General features: G+C 42.4%; 1 protein-coding gene across 3 annotated transcripts in view; it reads left to right on the forward strand.

Annotated features, from left to right (window-relative positions):
* The window catches only part of CAPN3 (calpain 3), a 37414-nt gene that overhangs the window by 16490 nt on the left and 2835 nt on the right, over nucleotides 1–18089 (forward strand). The window contains exons 12-22 of one of the 3 annotated variants that reach the window (XM_081936106.1): nucleotides 3506–3517; nucleotides 5310–5518; nucleotides 8539–8575; nucleotides 9491–9604; nucleotides 11954–12025; nucleotides 13271–13328; nucleotides 13970–14034; nucleotides 14812–14880; nucleotides 15371–15449; nucleotides 15608–15724; nucleotides 17178–17236. In XM_081936106.1, the coding sequence (XP_081792232.1) occupies nucleotides 3506–3517; nucleotides 5310–5518; nucleotides 8539–8575; nucleotides 9491–9604; nucleotides 11954–12025; nucleotides 13271–13328; nucleotides 13970–14034; nucleotides 14812–14880; nucleotides 15371–15449; nucleotides 15608–15724; nucleotides 17178–17236 (891 nt within the window). Of the gene's footprint in view, nucleotides 1–3505; nucleotides 3518–3583; nucleotides 3605–5309; nucleotides 5519–8538; nucleotides 8576–9490; nucleotides 9605–11953; nucleotides 12026–13270; nucleotides 13329–13969; nucleotides 14035–14811; nucleotides 14881–15370; nucleotides 15450–15607; nucleotides 15725–17177; nucleotides 17237–18089 lie in introns of those variants that run through there. The other 2 variants (XM_081936107.1, XR_014173855.1) reach the window with 2 other exon arrangements.

The following is an 18089-nucleotide window of genomic DNA, read 5'->3' on the forward strand; positions in this document are numbered from 1 at the left end:
TGCCGAACGCGCGGTGCGTTCAGCTAAGGAAGCTCTGGCCCGTATGGCCACCCTTCCCTGGCCGTCCCGCATCTCCACCTACCTCCGTTCCCAGCACTCCACCCCTTGCCCCGCCACGGGCAAAAGCCCTGCACAGCTATTGCTAGGACGTCGTCTCCGTTCCCTCCTCGACCGTTTCCACCCTCTCTACCACCCATCCCCCCCTGTCGTTCCACCCCCCCCCCCCAGGTCTTTTCTGGTGGGTGAGGGGGTATTTGCTCGCAATTACACCGGCGAGCCAAAGTGGCTACCTGGCAGAGTGACTGACATCACGGGGCCTTGTTCTTACAGGGTCCTCCTCGATGATGGAAGACATTGGTGGCGGCACATAAGCCAGTTGCATCGGCGACCAGAGGGACCTGAACTCAGCACATCTGCAGAAAAGCAACCAGGCCCTAACGACGACGCCTGCCGGCTCGACCGTCCACACGCAGCTAGCTCCGACCTCGCAACAGCCCCTCCCGGTGCGCTGGCTCACTTACCATCGCCCGTCGGTGCATTGCCGGGAGGAAGACCCATCCAGGACGCTGCCAGGCCTGTTCGCCACAAGTGCGGAGCCGACACTCCTTCCTCCTCGGGCGGGGCGCCATCTTCTTTGAGACGCTCCCAGCGCGTGCGCAGGCGTCCGTCGTACTTAGACGATTACGCCTGCGCAGTCCAGGGGAAAGGGGTGTTGTATACCGGTGAGCCTGGCCAGCAGAGGGCAGTCGAGAGTAGGGCTCCTCTGATTGGCCCAGGCGCACCGGCCAGCCGGCGGGAGAAATCCCTTGTTCCAATTGGTTCGTCGTCTGACAGCTTCTGATATAAATAGCTGTCAGACGACTAGTTGGTGTTCCTGTCAGTTCTTGTTAAAATAAATTCGTTGACTTTACACACGTCTCCGTCTCCTCATTCGAGGCTACAACACTTCTAGAGCCGGTTCGCTCGAAGGTGCCTTGGCCCACGATGGGCACCCGGTTTCCCTGGTAATCTCTTAGGTGGATGTCAGGGGTGTGAAGATGCTGCTTCTTTAGGCTAGGGATAGCCTGCTTTAGGGTATACCACGGCATGATGGTCAGCAATGACCCGGTGTCGATCTCCATCTCACATGGAGACCTTCAGGTTTTTTGGCTGCCTGATGCTGATTGACGTATGGTAGGTGACTCTATTGTCGCCGTCTGAGCGCCATAGTGGCTTCTGCCAGGCCCCTTGGTTGGGCCTCTATTGGCAGTTTGGTGCGCTTCTAGGCTGCCAGGTAGTGGCAGGGAATTCACTCCAGCACACCTTGGCGATGTGCCCCTTTCGCTTGCAGCGCTGGCAGATTGCATCGCGGAAATGGCAAGCTGATCTGGCATGGTCTCCTCAGCAGCTAGCGCAAGGCGGGAGACGTGGTTTGAATTTGCGTGCCAGCTGGGTGCGGCTACTATGCATGCGGCAGCTGTCATCTTCCTCGCCCTCTGAGTTCTCGGGCTCTGCAGCCTCGCGATGTACGTGTCTACTCTTTCGCGTGTCTTGTGGAGTGCTTTGGTGCTGCAGAGTCTCAGTAGATTTGATGGCTGATTCGGATGCCCTGGCTTCGTCCAAGGCGATCAGCAGAGTGAGATTAGATTTAGCAAGTAACCTCCTCTGTAGGTTAATGTCTCACACACCGCAAATTATGCGGTCCAGAATCAGCTCATCCAGGTCTCGGAATTCGCAGTATGCTGCGGCCTTGTGAAGCGCCGCAATGTACTTATTAATCAACTCGCCCTCTTTCTGGTTCCTGATGTTAAACTCATGCCAGCGAATGTGCTTGGATGGCTTGGGGGCATAGTGGGTCCTCAGCGTCTGCTGGAGCATGGACCAGGCGATTGATTGCAGCAGTGTCAGCTCAGAGAGGTCTTTCGCCGTCTCAAACACTTCCTGGCCACAATATCCAAGGAACATGTTCTTCTTGTGGTCTTCAGAAAGGCCCATGAGGTCGTTTGCCCCAAGGAAGCAGTCAAATCGTAGCATGTACGAGTCCCAGTGCTCGGTGACTGGGTCATATGGAGTCAGTGGGGCGTGCATGGCCATTTTGTGTTCAGAGGGCGTTTTGAGTTTGCCGCTCAAAAATGGCTGCTCGAAGCCGCGCTGAGCTCCAGGCTGGATGTACTTGCTGGATTGCTCTGCTCTTTTTGGTTCGCCTAGTTGCCTTCCAATCCCACCCTCATCGCCAGTGTTAGATTGGGTAATGGATAGGCACACACAGGCTTAACGGTAACAACAGCTCTTTATTAAGTACAAGTGAGAACAATCCAGCGAAGGTTGAGTCTGACAGCAGCCCTTTTATAGGGAGCTGTCAGACCCTTCGACCAATAGGATTAAACCTCTGTTCCCGCTGGAACAGAGGACCTTGGTGGAAACCACTGTAGTTAGAACAAGTATCTAACACTACTGATTAATTACATCCTACTGCTTCAGAATTGAGCTGGTCAGATTCCAGCTCAGTTATATAGAGCTAATTGTACAGGAAAATCCTTGACTTACAACTACAATTGGGACCAGAACCTCTGTCCCTAAGCGATATAGTCATTAAATAAGCCAGCCTATGACTGCATCCAATTTGACAATATTTTCAACTGTGGTCTTAAGCAAACACATTTAACAAATCTTGCTTTTCCCATTGACTTTGCTTATCAGACGGCAGCTGAGAAGGTCTCAAATGGAGATCATATGATTCTGTGACATTGCGATGACCACAGAAATGTTGAGCTCAACTGGGATTGTAAGTTGAGGACTACCTGTATAGCTATAGTTATATAGTTGGAAGAAGCTGCATTTCCCCCCATTATTTCTGAGTATTTTCTGAATGAGAATCATGGAAGGCATAATGCTGAACATCATTCAAAATGTTGGTACTGGAATCCTGGGTCAGTAGCCAAGCATCTGAATTTTTGATCCCATTACCATGGGGATGCCAGAATGGGTCGTAAGTGTGAAAAATGATCATAGGTCACTTTTTTAGTGTCGATGTAACTTCAAACAGTCACTAAACAAACTGTTGTTAGTCAAGGATTACCTATATATAACCTGGCTTATGGTTTCTTAAAAGCTGATGGAGCTACAACCATTACTATGAGGTGTAACCAGGGGTGAAATGCTACCCGTTCAGGAGAACCAGTATTTTTGACGATCAGCTGTGACGGACTATTTATATTAGCTAGAATTGTTGGATTTCCTGTTTTCTAGCTAATTTAAATTGTGTGCTACAACTGATCGTCAGAAATCGAAGGTCCTGCACATGTACAGAGGTGGCGCATGCGAGTGAAGCATGCGCTCACATCACCCAAACCGGTAGCAAAGGTAAGTTGATTTCACACCTGGTGTAACTACAATATTTAGTAAGTGTTGGAAACAGCCTAAGGTGAACATACATTTGTCAACATTCTGAACATAAATTTTGAATCATACTGTATGACATTTTCCCTCCTTTCCTAATTGTATTTCTACCTTGTTTGCTTTTCAGGTGCCGAAAGAGGTAAGAGCAGACTGAAAAACCTGTTAATTGCTCGGGTAACATTTTGAATACAACTCCTTTTCTACTTCACTCTTCAGAAGTTTCCAGGTTAGAGTTCTTCTTGACCATTAGGTGAAAATCCGTCTCAAAAGAGTGTGCATTAGAACCCCAAATTAGGCATTCAGGTACATAGTCAAATAATTCACATCTCACAGAGCATTTGAAAAATGTAATAGAAATAGAATACATATATAGAAAGTAAAATAATATTGATCATGTTAATGTATAACTTTTACATCTGTTAAAGTGCTACAGGCATACCCAACCTACCACACAACTTCCTTACAATTTATGACATTATTTTAGATAATTTATCCAACAGCTGGCAATATCAACAAAGTGATGGCAAATCATATATGGTTTGCATTGGTATCTTAGGGTAATTCTCCTACCCAACCGAAAGCCCTAAGTCACATCAGGTTCAGTTAGTTCTTAAAAGGCAGATATCAGGCAGATATCAAGGAATCTAAAGACTCCAAGAGCTCTTTTAAAAAGGCCATAGAAAACATGTTCTGTTGACAATTTGTTCTGTTGATAATTTTTATGAGTTGAACAGAAATTGAACTTGACCCAAATGAGTCTTTCCTTAGCACAAGACTATGGAAAATTATTTAAATGTTCAGATTCTTGTCAAAAGAAGTTCAGGGTAACTAGACGTGATGCTAGACATGGTTGTAGGAGATCTCAAATATTTTTTTTCTGTCAACTAGAAAAGATCACATACATTGGGCAATTCATGGTTTTGTGAAGCAAAATAGAATAGCCAACACCCCAAATGATAGGCTCCAGATCCAGATGGATCTCAACAGACTTGAACACTGGGCCCTATCTAACAAAATGAAATTCAACATAGAGAAAATTCAAGTTTTACAATTAGGCAAGAAAAACCAAAAATACACATACAGATTAGGTGAAACCTGACTTAAAAGCAGTAACTATGACAGGGATCTTGGAGTGAACAATTATTGAAATATAAGCCAGCAGTATGCAGCGGCAGCCAAAAAAGCCAATGCAGTCCTAAGTTGTATTAACAGAGGGATTGAATCAAGATCATGTGAGGTACAATACCACTCTATAAAGACTTAGTAAAACCACACCTAGAATACTGCATCCACTTATGGTCACCACGCTATAAAAATGATGTTGAGATTCTAGAAAAAATGCAGAGAAGAGCAAGTGAAATGATTGGGGGCTGGAAGCTAAAACGTATTAAAAACGATTGCAAGAACTGGGTGTGGCTAATCTAGGGAGGAGAAGGATCAGGGATGACATGATAGCAGTGTTCCAATATCTGAAAGACTGTCACAGAGAGGAGAGGGTCAACCTATGACCATGGGGCTGCTGCAGTGGTGGGTTCCGGATCCCGTTCCAACCCGTACAGTTGGAACAGGCCCGGCATCACCCACATGGATAAGGAGCTTGGGCGGGCAGGTGGGCCCTCCAGGACAGTACCCGGTGCTCCAGGCAGGCTCTGGTACGCCCATACCGGGGCGTACCACCTGCAAACCCACCACTGGGCTGCTGTGACAGTTGGAAGCGCAAGGACCAGTTGTAAGACACTTTCTTCAATTTTGTAACTTTGAACAGTTGCTGAATGAATGGTTGTAAGTTATAAGTCAAAGGCTACCTGTAATTGTGGCTTTTCTGTGTCCCACAGTTTTAATTTCAGTTTATTTTGAAGTACCAACATGAGGATGTCCTCTGTCTTGTACATGCAGGCCATATGTATATTTCACCCAGTTCATATTTACAGATGCAGGGTGACAAGAAACATTTGCAGAAGGATTTTTTCCTTTACAACGCCTCCAAAGTAAAATGCAAGTCTTACATAAACATGCGAGAAATCGCAGAACGCTTCCGGTTACCACCCAATGAGTATGTCATCATTCCATCCACTTATGAACCCCACCAAGAAGGAGAATTTATCCTGAGAGTTTTCTCAGAAAAAAGAAGTCTTTCAGAGTAAGTAAAAGATTCCCATTTTGGATTTCAATGCAGAAGTCAGCAAGACAGCATCTTTGGGTCCACTTATTTCAATGACACCACTAGATGGTGATTCTGGACTTTCAAAATAAAAATAAAGATACCTGCAAGATCTTAAAATGTCCGGAATCTCATGGGATGGAAAAACCTTGCAAGAAATGACTTAGATTTGAGATTTGGAGCACATTTAAATTTGTGTGGAGCCAGGATGTGGTGGGGAAGCCATCTTGATTCTCCTTGAATTTTTAATTGCCTCCAGCGCCATTGATTATGGTACAGGTAGTCCTCGACTTGCAACAGTTCATTTAGTGACCATGTGAAGTTACGACGTCACGGAAAAAAGTGATTTATGACTATTTTTCACACCTATGACCTTTGCAGCATCCCCACTTTGATCACGTGGTTTACGTTTGGAAACTTGACAACTGGTTCATATTTATGACGGTTGCAGGGTTATGTGATCATCTTTTGCAACGTTCTGACAAGCAATGGGGAAACCAAATTCATTTAACAACCGTGTTGCTAATTTAACAACTGTAGTGGTCACTTGACAAATGTGGCAAGAAAAGTCATAAAATGGGGCAAAACTCCCTTAACAAATTTCTCACTTAGCAACATAAATTCTGGGCTCAATGGTGGACGTAAGTCGAGGACTACCTGTATTCCTTTGCACTGTCTATACAAGATTTGAAAATGGGAGGCACAGAATTGTGATGCTTATTCATTTTTCTTTGTGGCCAGTTGTAGACAATGATGCCAGGTGAGAAGCTGAGTCCAAAGCCCCTAATTTGTTTTTGTTTTCTTGAAATTTTTTTATTGTTTTAATTAAACAAAAAACACACAAAAAAATCATTCTTCATTACATCTTCCAGAAAGCATGTCGATTGGTTATAAATAAATTTCATTCTTTATACTTCATTCAGACATTTAATTAGTAAAAACAATTTGGATATAAACTATAACTTGGGACCTGGGAAAAAGATTTATCAATTCTACTAATACTTTTTTGTTTTGGATTTTGTTATAAAGATGTAATCTCTCCTGGGTACTTATAAATTCTATTAATAAATTTATGTCTAGATTTATTATAAAGATGTTAGATAACTACAATACCAATAACGAAATGTTAATGGATAATGTTTAATGATTTTATACGTGTTGGCATTGGTGAAAGCAATTGGGTATTTATTATTTATTTATTTATTTTATTTGATTTCTAGACCGCCCCCTCTCCCCGAAGGGATTCGGGGCGGTGTACAGGTACCAAATTAAAAAACCTTACAAATAATCATAAATATAGTTAAAAACGAATTAAACTTTAAACCCCTGTACAAATTTATAAAAATTAAAAACTAAGCCTAAGACCAAAATTTAAAAATACAGACTGGGGTGGAAGAGCTGGAATTAGGCCAAGCCGACTAGATTAAACAGGTGGGTTTTGAGCTTCTTACGGAAGGAGCGGAGGTCCGTGGTTGTTCTAATATCAGGGGGAAAGTCATTCCAGAGGGTCGGGCCCATCACAGAGAAGGCCCTTCCCCTGGGCATCGCCCGCTGGCACAGCCTAGTGGACGGCACCCGGAGGAGTCCCTCTCTGTGTGAGCGAATCGGCCGAAGGGATGTGTGGGGCAGGATACGATCCCGCAAATAACTAGGCCCTGTGCCATGGAGCGCTTTGAAGATGATAATCAGCACCTTGAAACGCACCCGAAAAGCTACAGGTAGCCAATGCAGCCCGCGCAGGAGAGGTGTTAGGTGGGAGTATCTAGCGACTCCCGAGACTGCCCGCGCGGCCGCATTCTGAACCAACTGCAGTCTTCGGGTGCATCTCAAGGGGAGCCCCATGTAGAGAGCGTTACAGTCGTCCAGTCGGGACGTCACAAGCGCATGGGTGACTATGCGAAGGGCGTTCTGGTCCAATAGGGGACGCAATTGGCGCACCAGGCGAACCTGGTGAAACGCCCCCCTTGCCACGGCTGTCACATGGTCGTCCATTGATAGCCGGGCATCTAGGAGGACGCCCAAATTGCATACCCGATCCACAGGGGCCAGATGTTCACCCCCAATGGCCAGTGATGGAATCAGCTGGTTGAACCGGGGTGCCGGTAGCCACAGCCACTCCGTCTTGGACGGGTTGAGCTTGAGTCTGTTACTTCCCATCCAGATCCGTACGGCTTCCAGACACCGGGACATCACTTTGACGGCATCGTTGGGGTGGTTCGGGGCAGAGATGTACAGCTGGGTATCATCCGCGTACAGATGGTAATCTACCCCGAACCCACGAATGATCTTGCCCAGTGGCTTCATATATGCATTGAACAGGAGAGGCGAGAGGACCGACCCCTGTGGCACCCCACAAGTGAGCGGCCTCGAGGTCAACCTCTGCCCCCCTGCCAATACAAATTGCACTCGGCCAGAGAGGTAGGAGGAGAACCACCGCAGAACGGTGCCCCTCACCCCCAGCCCCTCCAGTCGATGCAATAGGATACCATGGTCGATGGTATCAAAAGCCGCCGAGAGGTCTAGTAGAACCAGGATGGAGGAGCAACCCCCATCTCTGGCCCTCCAGAGATCATCCACCAACGCGACCAATGTCGTCTCCGTGCTGTGGCCGGGCCGGAAACCGGACTGGCGCGGGTCCAGATAATCAGTATTATAAGCCTGAGGTTTACAGAAACAGCTAATGAATGCCAGTATGTGGTTGTGTCTTTAAATATAAATGATTCTAGGTAAAAGCACGATTAAACAATTATAGTTAAATGAGAATGATGGTACATTGATGGTAAAATACATAAAGATCTTTGATTCAAAGCCCCTAATTTGTGCGTCCCTCGGGGTTTGATGTTCTCAGCTCTCCTGTTTTATCATCCACATCAGCATTGTGGTGATAATCTCTAAACATCGGAATAGAAGCCACTTAATTTCATTTTTTCCCAAACCAAACAGAGAACAGAATACTTCAACCTTTGTTTCTTTTTTCCATTTCTTCAATTTTCTGATAGGGAAGTTGAAAATAAGATTGAAGCAGGAAATATCTCGGTGAGTACATTCTATATGGAGTCTTATATTTGAATTGTTTCTTTTCAATATGAAGCTCCAGAAAAGTGGTATGGTTGAGGTTTTCTCACTTCATTACATATTTATAGTCGGTGCAGAAGATTTCTGATATCACTTTGCATCACTTCATCCTCACTGCTACTATTTGGAATATTATTTGTTGATTTGGTTCATTTCTATGGTGCTGGTATTTGAGCTTAGGAACAATTGTAATAAATTGTAATTGTAATTGCAATTGTAATCAGGAATCAGATAGACTTTCCGACTGCTTTAAAATTGATGCTGCAGCATTTATACATCATCAAACATTAACTAAAGACATAGCCAGTGATGTTCAAGAAAAGGGTTTTTAAAAACTCAATATGGCAACTGAGATGCAAATAAACAAATCTTCAATTGTGTGATCCCAACCCGCATCTTGGGTTTTTTGACACACGCTCAACACCCCTGTGCATGGCATAAGGCAGTGATTCTCAACCTGTGGTGCACAGAACCTTGGGGGCCACAATGTTGTCATAGAGGTCCATGAAGACTTGAAGAAATGTTATGATTTAAATCTTGAGTTAAGTCTTGGGGGGTCTGTGGCCATGGTCAATGGGCCACAAAAGGTATTTAAAGGGGGCCAACGGTGAATAAAAGATTGAGAGCCACTGGATAGAGTTTAGAGTGAGAAAAACCTGATTCTTGATCTTTCTTCACTCTCTACAGATGACACTGTTTGTTTACTGTATGATATGACTGTGTGTGTGCGTGCGTGTGCGTGCGTGCGTGCGTGTGAGAGAGAGAGAGAGAGCGCAAACGGAGAAGAATCTCCTTTGTGAAAATGCTATCCTGCTATCCTCTAATCTATCACAAATTGATTAGTACCTGCTTCTCTGCTTTCCCTCTTTCCGGTAGCCAATCATCTTTGTCTCAGACAGAGCAAACAAGATCAAAGATCTGAAAGGTGGTGAGGGGCCAAGAAAGGACAAGGGAAAAACAAGTCCAGATAAGCAAAAGAAGAACACGGAGGTTTTATATGTATCAGCATGAGGAACTTGCATGCACTCTAACCAATCAGCATGTTAAAGTGGTGTCAGCCTTGTGAGGTAGTCCAGATAGGAAGCATGCCCAGATGAACTGACTACCGGTATATTTTATTGTAAGGGTACATTAATAGAATCTTACAAGTCTGAAAGTGCATTTCTTCCTTGTCACTTTTACAGCCCAAGAAATCAGGGAGGGTACCTTCTAGATGCTGGCATGCCCACAATCCATCTGTGAACTAAGCTGTTTTTTTTTTAATCTGACTATTCCCCTGGCTGTAGTTCCTCGCACTGACTCCCAAGGTCATCCCCACATATTCTGATTGCTAAATCAACATGGCAAGCAAGTCTTTCCGGATGTAATATTTACCTTCCTTAGAGAATTAGAAACATTTATTCTTTAATGAGGGCGTGTTAAAAATGCTGAGCTTGTCAACTGGAAAACTGACAGCCAACGTTTGGGCACCGCACAACAGGGTGAGCTCATGTTACATTCCCCAGCTGCTGCACATCTAGCCGTTTGAAAGCAAGCAAATGCATGTGGATGGGAAGGTAACAGCGTCCCGTGTGTCTCTGCATGTAGTCTTACTGGCCATGTGACCATGGGAACATTGCCTCCCTTGGCTAAGAAATGGTGATGAGCATCTAGAGTAGAAGTAGGGGAAACCTTTTACTTTAACCTTTTTATTTTTAATATTTATGTTATTATCTAACACTAAATATTTACCCTCTTTATTGAATGAGGGAGACATATCCAACAACTCTTATCGGAGTTACTGTCCAGAGTTGGTGCAGAAACTTTTTGATATCACTTTGCACCATTTGAATAGAATCATCCTCACTGTGTAGTAACTCACTAGCTATAAGGAGAGAGACAGAGAAAGAGACAGAGAGAGACAGAGAGACAGACACAGAGAGTGAGAGAGAGAGAGCCAGAGCCAGAGAGACAGAGACAGACAGAGACAGACAAAGCCAGAGACAGATAGAGACAGAGACAGAGACAGAGAGACAGAGGCAGAGGCAGAGACAGAGAGACTATGTAAAAAAAATATTTTAGTTCATTCCATAGCGTTAGGTCGTTCTACCTCATGGCTGCCTTTCTCTTTATTACCTGGAATACCTCCTATTCTTATCCAATAAGCTTGTCTTCTTATGGATTGGCTGAACTGCTGTGGTAGAGATACCTTTGCCATGAGAAAAGGTTCCTTGTTCTTCTCCCCCGTTACAACTCCAACCAGTCCTACAGTATCAATGAGAGCCATGTGGCTAAATGTGTTGATACAAAGAATGGGAACATAGCTTTACAAAATCTGTACTTGATGAGGGATGGGAAACCTAGTTCTTTTGAAGATATTTGCAGAAAGGTTAATAACCAGTGCCAATCTAGTTTCAAGTCAGACAAGCTCAATAATTTCTTTTTAGAAATTATCAGATTGCATAAAACCTAGAATCAGTGATAAATGTCAGGCATTTGCCAAGCACTTGAAATATGGGGCTGTGCAACATTTTACAATGACCAAAAATGCTTTATGGGCGATAAAGCATCTTTTTTTTTGAGGCCATTGTAGCTCCAAAAGATCATTAAACCACCGGCCGTCAGTTGAGGACTACCTGTATGACAACCTAGTGTCCTTTTAAAAGTGCTAATCGCTGTTTGAGCAAGATGACTATTCCCTAATCACCAAGAGCTCTAAACCCACCAGAGATCTTGCTATCTTGCAACTCTCGGGGGCAACTGTCACAGCCCTTGTGGAGTGATTGTAGGCAACTGTCACAGCCCTTGTCCAGAGAGGAATTACAAAGACCTGATCTATTTGCTAGCTCCACTTTTCACAGAGCCTCTTCAATTTGCCATTTCTTCCCTGGAACTCTTATCTCTGGCATATTCGAGTCGAGTTCCAGAAACCTCCCAACCATTGGGCTCATTTTTTCTGTTTGGGATCATTTCCTTACGATGCTGTAAAGCAAAGGAAAGCTGAAATAAAATCTAAGCACAGTCGCTGTCATGTAATTTTTCACTTAGTTACCATGTCCCTTAACAAACCAGATGCCAGTCCTTTTGTGGTCACTAAACAAGGACTAGCTGTATTGTTCTTGCATTGTTCTTCACTAATAGAAATATTGGAAATAATTTAAAATTAATAATTCATGAACAAGTTAGCTCAGGAAGAAGCAACCCAAAAAGAGGGTGGAAAAATCTCTTCCTTGAAAGGAATCTGGACAGAAAAACATTCAACAATGAATTGCAATGAAGTATCTCATAAGCTTCTATTTCCAAAAGAGGAGAGATTAATCTTTCTGTTCACTTCATCTTTTTCATTCCGTGTCTTTACAGCCTGCGGAAAAGGATACAGATGATGAAGAAGATAAGCAGTTCAAAAATATTTTCTGGCAAATTGCTGGGGACGTAAGTATATAGCCGTTTCTTAAAGCAGGCTAGCACTGGCAGCTGGAAAATAAATACTTTATACAATGCCTGTAGCTGAGCAAAGCTAAACCCAAAATATTTCAAAGATTTTCAGTTCTGTAATCTATAAGTAAAAATAGGCCAAAGTAAAAGGGCCCTCCCCAGATGTTCTCTCTGCAAGCTGAAGGAGACAAGTTGTTGGGTGAGAGGTATGGGCAAAATTGGAAAAAAAGCAAATAGGATTTTGAGATCAATTTATCTGTGAAATGGAAACACTTGTAGGGCTGAAGGAAAATATATTCCTAGGCCATTGTAGCAAAAGGCTTCAGATTCCTGCAAGTGAGACAAAAGACTAGGGATTGTACATTGAGCTGGTGATGATCAAAATCAAGATCTTAATCTGGTTTAATCTCATTGCCACCAGAGAATCTTGGTGGGTCTGCAGCTTTGGAATTGTTGATCAGCCTTTCTGTTTAAAAAAAAAAAGGTGCTAATGGCAGATGAGATTCAATTTCTGGAAGTTGCTTGTGATGGGTGGCAGAAGAGCTCTCAAGCATAATTTTAGGAGAAATCTGCCAGACGTTTATGAATACCCAGTTCAGAAAGAATTCTTCCAGTGGATAAGAATGAAGATGAGTTCATTATTCAGTTGGGGATGGAAGAAGCCAAGAATTTAAAGTCAAACATAATCCCAAGGACCAAAGGGGAAAAAACAAATTAGGAAAATCTTACAGAACATTCTTAAAAGCATTCCTGCTCTTAGCTGCATGCCTGGAAAGAAAGAAGGAAAGGAAGCTCCGAACTTCCCCAGTCAGCAGCATTCTGAAGTGCTGCCTAGCAGCCTCTCTGTTATGGGGAATTTTTTTTCCTAGAATCATTTGCTCATTCAGCCCATTTTCAAACTCCATTTTTCTTTGGTTGGCTTCTCTCCAGTTCTGGTTTTGGAAAATTATCCCTCTGACAGAACAACAAATCCCAGAATCCCTTTACACCATTTCTTTCCAACATTCCACTCAAGAAGCTGAAGAATGTATTGCTAACAACCTTAAAGTCAGTAACAAATAATACTTTACAATGTTAGAAGCAGAAAATAAGTCCAGGAGATGCTTGTATAACTGAATGATGTGGAGAAGAAATGGTGTGGATTACCTCAACAGTTTGACCCATCTGAGCATAACATGCTCATTCTTGCAATGTCTCATTTCCATGGCTATTTGAGTTACTTCTTTTTTTAATGACTTACAGGATATGGAGATCAGCGCTGACGAACTAAGGAATGTCCTCAACAATGTTCTGAAAAAACGTAAGCAATGCTTCTCTCTTTCCTTATGTAACCTCTGAGGATGTAAAGATGCAAGAATTGGGTTTTATGTACAAGTCTCTTTTTACAATATGATTTGATGAGGTTATCATAGTGATAAAATCCGAGAGAGAGAGAGATCTGAACTTTTCACTTTACAGTACAAAACAATAATTTTGGCGTATTGAGGCATAAAAATAGCCACATTCATTATGAAGCCATCTGCAAATCTATTGTATTTCTGCATTAGGTTTATCATTTCAGGTCTTGAATGGGGTTTGTACATTTTCCAGATAATCCCAGTGCATAACCTGATGGGATTCGATTCTAAAGCAGCAGGTGGCAGCTGCGGCTAGAAGGGCTACAATTTTGCTAACTTATCTTGGTTACTCGTGCCCTGGTCTGTCGCCCTATGGATTACTACAATGTGCTCTACATGGAGCTACCCTTGAAAAGCATCTGGAAGGTGCAGCTGGTGAAGAATACTACAGAATACTACCTAAGAATGTGCATATATTACAATACTAATAAAGTATCTTAATGCTCAGTGAATGTAATAACTGGTTTACATTTTAAACGGCCATTACCAAGACAACAATTAGCTTTAATTTTATATAGTAATAGAGTATTTCACTGCATTTTAGATAAAGACTTGAAAACAGAAGGTTTTGCCCTGGAACCCTGCCGCAGCATGATTGCGCTAATGGATGTATCCTTTTTAATTAATATGAAATTAGAAGACAAAACAATAATTCCTAGGTCTAAGAAGCGGTTATTCCACTCTTCTTAAGATTTGTTTCCTATTATAAAGTTTAGTAATTATTATTATTATTATTTTGCAAAATCACAACAGTTGACCCAGAATATAGTTATATCATTGCGTTGTGGGAAAACATGATGGGATATGCAGTCATAAAATAAATAATTGTCAGCTTACTATAGCGCCAAGTAGTGAAATGAGTTTTATTTATAATTATTTTTTTAAATCACTGCATAATTGTTTTAGTAATTTTTTCGTTCTTACAGAAACATTCTGTAAGATAGAGCAAAACTTCTATTTCATGGGTAAAGGATTGTCTACAAACAGAAGCCCTTGGCTAAATTTGTCTGCACAAAAACATGAATGACCCTATGAAATTGTTAATAAAAGGTTAAATATTAATGCAGTAGAAGGGTGGAATCATGAAATATATGAGAACTAAGAATAGTGTGAATCATTTACTTTGACTTTTATTTAATGTAGATGTTAATTTCTTATCTAGCCCTTTCCCAGTTTGTTAGAACACGGGTTCTTGCATGCCATTTCATTGTGATTCTCAGCCCCCCAGATTTTGCCTGCTCTTCATCTAGAGTCTCTTCTCTAATATCTCACTATCTAAGCAATTAAGAAGTTTTATCTCAGATGTTCTACTTCTGATTTTTTTAAAAAAAATAATAATCTCAATTTCAAAATCTTTGAAAAGTTTGAACTGAACTGCTATCACAGACAGATGGTTCCGGGAAAATAAATCTTGATGAATTTCGCCACCTTTGGAGTAAAATTAAAAGCTGGCAGGTATACTTGTCTTGTGAATTAATTGTGGTCTAGACAGAATATGACAACAGAAATAAGGATACAAAACAGAACTGCTGGTAATTCACCAGTAGATCACCCTCTTTAACACTCTGTTCACATATTCTTTTAAAGCATGCGAAAGAAATTATATGATGCTTTCCTTCCAAGCTCCAAGATAAATTGTATTATGTATTGCAGCTTTATTAACTAGTTCTTATAGTTGGAATGATTAGAGAGGGCTACAAATATTGTAAATATACAGCTAAGTATAGGAAAGGGTGTTGAGTGTTGAGGTGGGGGGACCTGGGAAATAATTTAGTCCACATGTGTGATTCAGCCTCTCTTCGTAATTTTTGCTTCATCATTTCAAAGCCAACTTTGGAATAGGCTGATTTAGTTGACCAGCATTTCTGGGACAATGCATTTTTTAAGCTAGAAAATAGTTTATGCATCAAACTCTTGGGGTTTATTTCACTTTTGGCTTTTCCAGAAAATTTTCAAGCGTTATGATACCGACCATTCAGGAACCATTAATAGCTATGAGATGCGTAATGCAGTTAAAGATGCAGGTTTGTATGGTGCTTCTGGGTTCTTGGACAGAATTTGGGGTTGGGGTCTTCTCTTCTTTTATCTATCTGGGTCTTTGTGTCAGTAACAAGTAGCTTTTCACAAAGACAAGAAAGTCATTTGTCTCCATCAGGACCTTCTCATTTCTTTCTCTCCTCAGGGTTCCAATTGAATAACCAATTATATGATATCATTACAATGCGCTACGGTAACAGGAATATGAATATTGAATTTGACAGTTTTATCTGTTGTTTTGTGCGACTGGAAGGAATGTTCCGTGAGTATATTTCTTTAAAATGCCTCTATCTTGCTATTCCATGCCAAGATCCCAGAGCAGTGATGGCGAACCTATGGCACGCGTGCCACAAGTGGCACGCGGAGCCATTTGTCAGGGCACGCGAGGTGCTGCCCTGTTAGCTGGCCAGCGCGCATGTGCGCGCTGGCCAGCTGACTTCACCTTTTTAAAAGCTATTTTTCGCCCTCCCCAGGCTCCAGAAGCTTTATAGGAGCCTGGGGAGGACGAAAAGAGCCTCCCCCGCCCCCTCCGGAGGCTTCAGGGACCGTCCGGAGGTTTCCCTGACGACTTCGGAGCACTTAAAACGACCCTCCGAGCAAACCGGAAGTCTCGGAGGGTGGTTTTAAGCGTTGCAAAGGCTTCAGGGAAGCCTCCGGACGGTCCCTGAAGCCTCCGGAGGGGTGGGGGAGGCTCTTTTCGTCCTCCCCAGGCTCTTATAAAGCTTCTGGAGCCTGGGGAGGGCGAAAAAAGCATGTAAAAATGGGGGGGTCGCACGTTGTGCGTGCATGCGCACTGGGGGGGTTGCGCGTTGAATTATGGGTGCGGCACGCCCGCACACAACCCCCCTGCGCTCCCCCCACTTGTGGCACGCGAGCCAAAAAAGGTTCGCCATCGCTGTCCCAGAGGTTTTTTTTTTTTTTTTTTGTAAGCAAATGGAATACATAACCAGGGAAGTCTACAATGCTTTTTATCACAAAATAGGTTTGGCAGCCTAATATTGCTAATTCGTTTTGTTCATGTATGCATGCTATCCATGGTACATCATAGAGAGCAAACTAGTTTTGCATCACCTGTCTAGCAGCTAGCAACATCCCGGTGGAGCTGTTTCAAAATAGAATCTGATGATGGGACATAAGAGTCTTCCAACTGGATTTCAGCCACTCTTCTCTTCAACCTTTCTTTCTTTGAACTTTAGACCTTTCAGCTAGAGCTTCCTCGTCATACATTGTCTAGGAACTAGGAGTCAGCAATGCATTTATTTTGGAAGAAGAATCCTAAAGCAAAGATTTTCTACTCTCTTTAGCTGCTTTAGCTTTTACCTGACAGTATTTGCAGAAACAAATATCATTTCATTAGACTGTTTGTTTAGATCATTCATATAGGCATCTACTTCACAAGCAAGCGACTGTAACCTGAGCCCATGTTATGCACAGGAGAAATCTACTTGTCTAAACTGATTTCTCTCTCAAATCTCAAGTTCTCCAAAGCATCTAATACAAATACTTACAGCTGATCCTTGATGGTTATGCAATTCTGTTATATTAGTGAAACTATTTGACTGATTGGTACACAGTAGCTAGGAATTTCCTATTAATATTTAAATGATAAAGTTAACAATATTGGGAACAAATAATATGTTCTAATATGTTGTATTTACTGTTCCAATTTCTTGGCTTCCTATAGAATGATCTTCCTTATGTTTCTCTCATGTCAGGTGCATTCCAGGCCTTTGATAAAGATGGAGATGGCATTATTAAACTGAACGTCTTAGAGGTAACTATTGATGTATTTACTTAAAGTGATAATCATGCCATTTTGAGTAGTTTACAAAAAAGAATGTCCATAGTACAATGATTAAAAATTCGTAACAAATATTTAAATTTTCTTAAAACCAGAAAACAAACAATTGTCTTAGGAAAACAAACTCTCTGAAGGGGGGAGGGGGAATCTTAACTTTCTTCCCAAAGGCCAAGACAGAGCAAGTCTAATATCTGCTGGTAAACTACTCCACAATAGAGACCATAGCAGAGAAGCATTTTCTCCCCCTTCTCTTAGTCTGTATGAACCCCAAGGGGTAAGGAACAGTTTTTCCCAAGTTGTTCACATTTAGTGGGTCAATTATTGAAGGAGGTAGATTTGCTGGTTCATGTGTGATAAGCCATGTAAGACTTTACATCAAAATCAGTACTTAAATTGGCCCCTATTGGCAGCTGATGCAGAGCTCACAACACAGATGAAAAGCATTCATGGTATCTAGTGATAGCTGGCACACACGTCACTGCGTTCTTATTCATTGTGGGTTCCGAGTTGCCTTTAAAAACAGCCCTATCTAGAGCACAATGTGGTAATCCAACTGGGTTTCAATGAGAATATGAGTTACTATTGCTCCGTCCTTGGGTAGGGTCACAAATGATACATCAGCCATAGCTAGGCAAAGGTGCAGGAGAATTTGACCACTTGCTTTCTTAGAGGAAGTACCATTCCTTCGAAGGAAAATACTAAACCATGATGTACAAACAGCAGTTCCAGGTTCCTTGAATTCAATTGTTTCTTCTCAGCCATACCCTATTCTTCTTTTGGTGTGTTTCTTCAAGTTAAATTTGGACTGCTTCTTTTGCTATGAAGT

Source organism: Natrix helvetica, assembly GCF_964273705.1.
Source record: "Natrix helvetica genome assembly, chromosome: 1".
In the NCBI taxonomy this organism is placed as follows: domain Eukaryota; kingdom Metazoa; phylum Chordata; class Lepidosauria; order Squamata; family Natricidae; genus Natrix; species Natrix helvetica.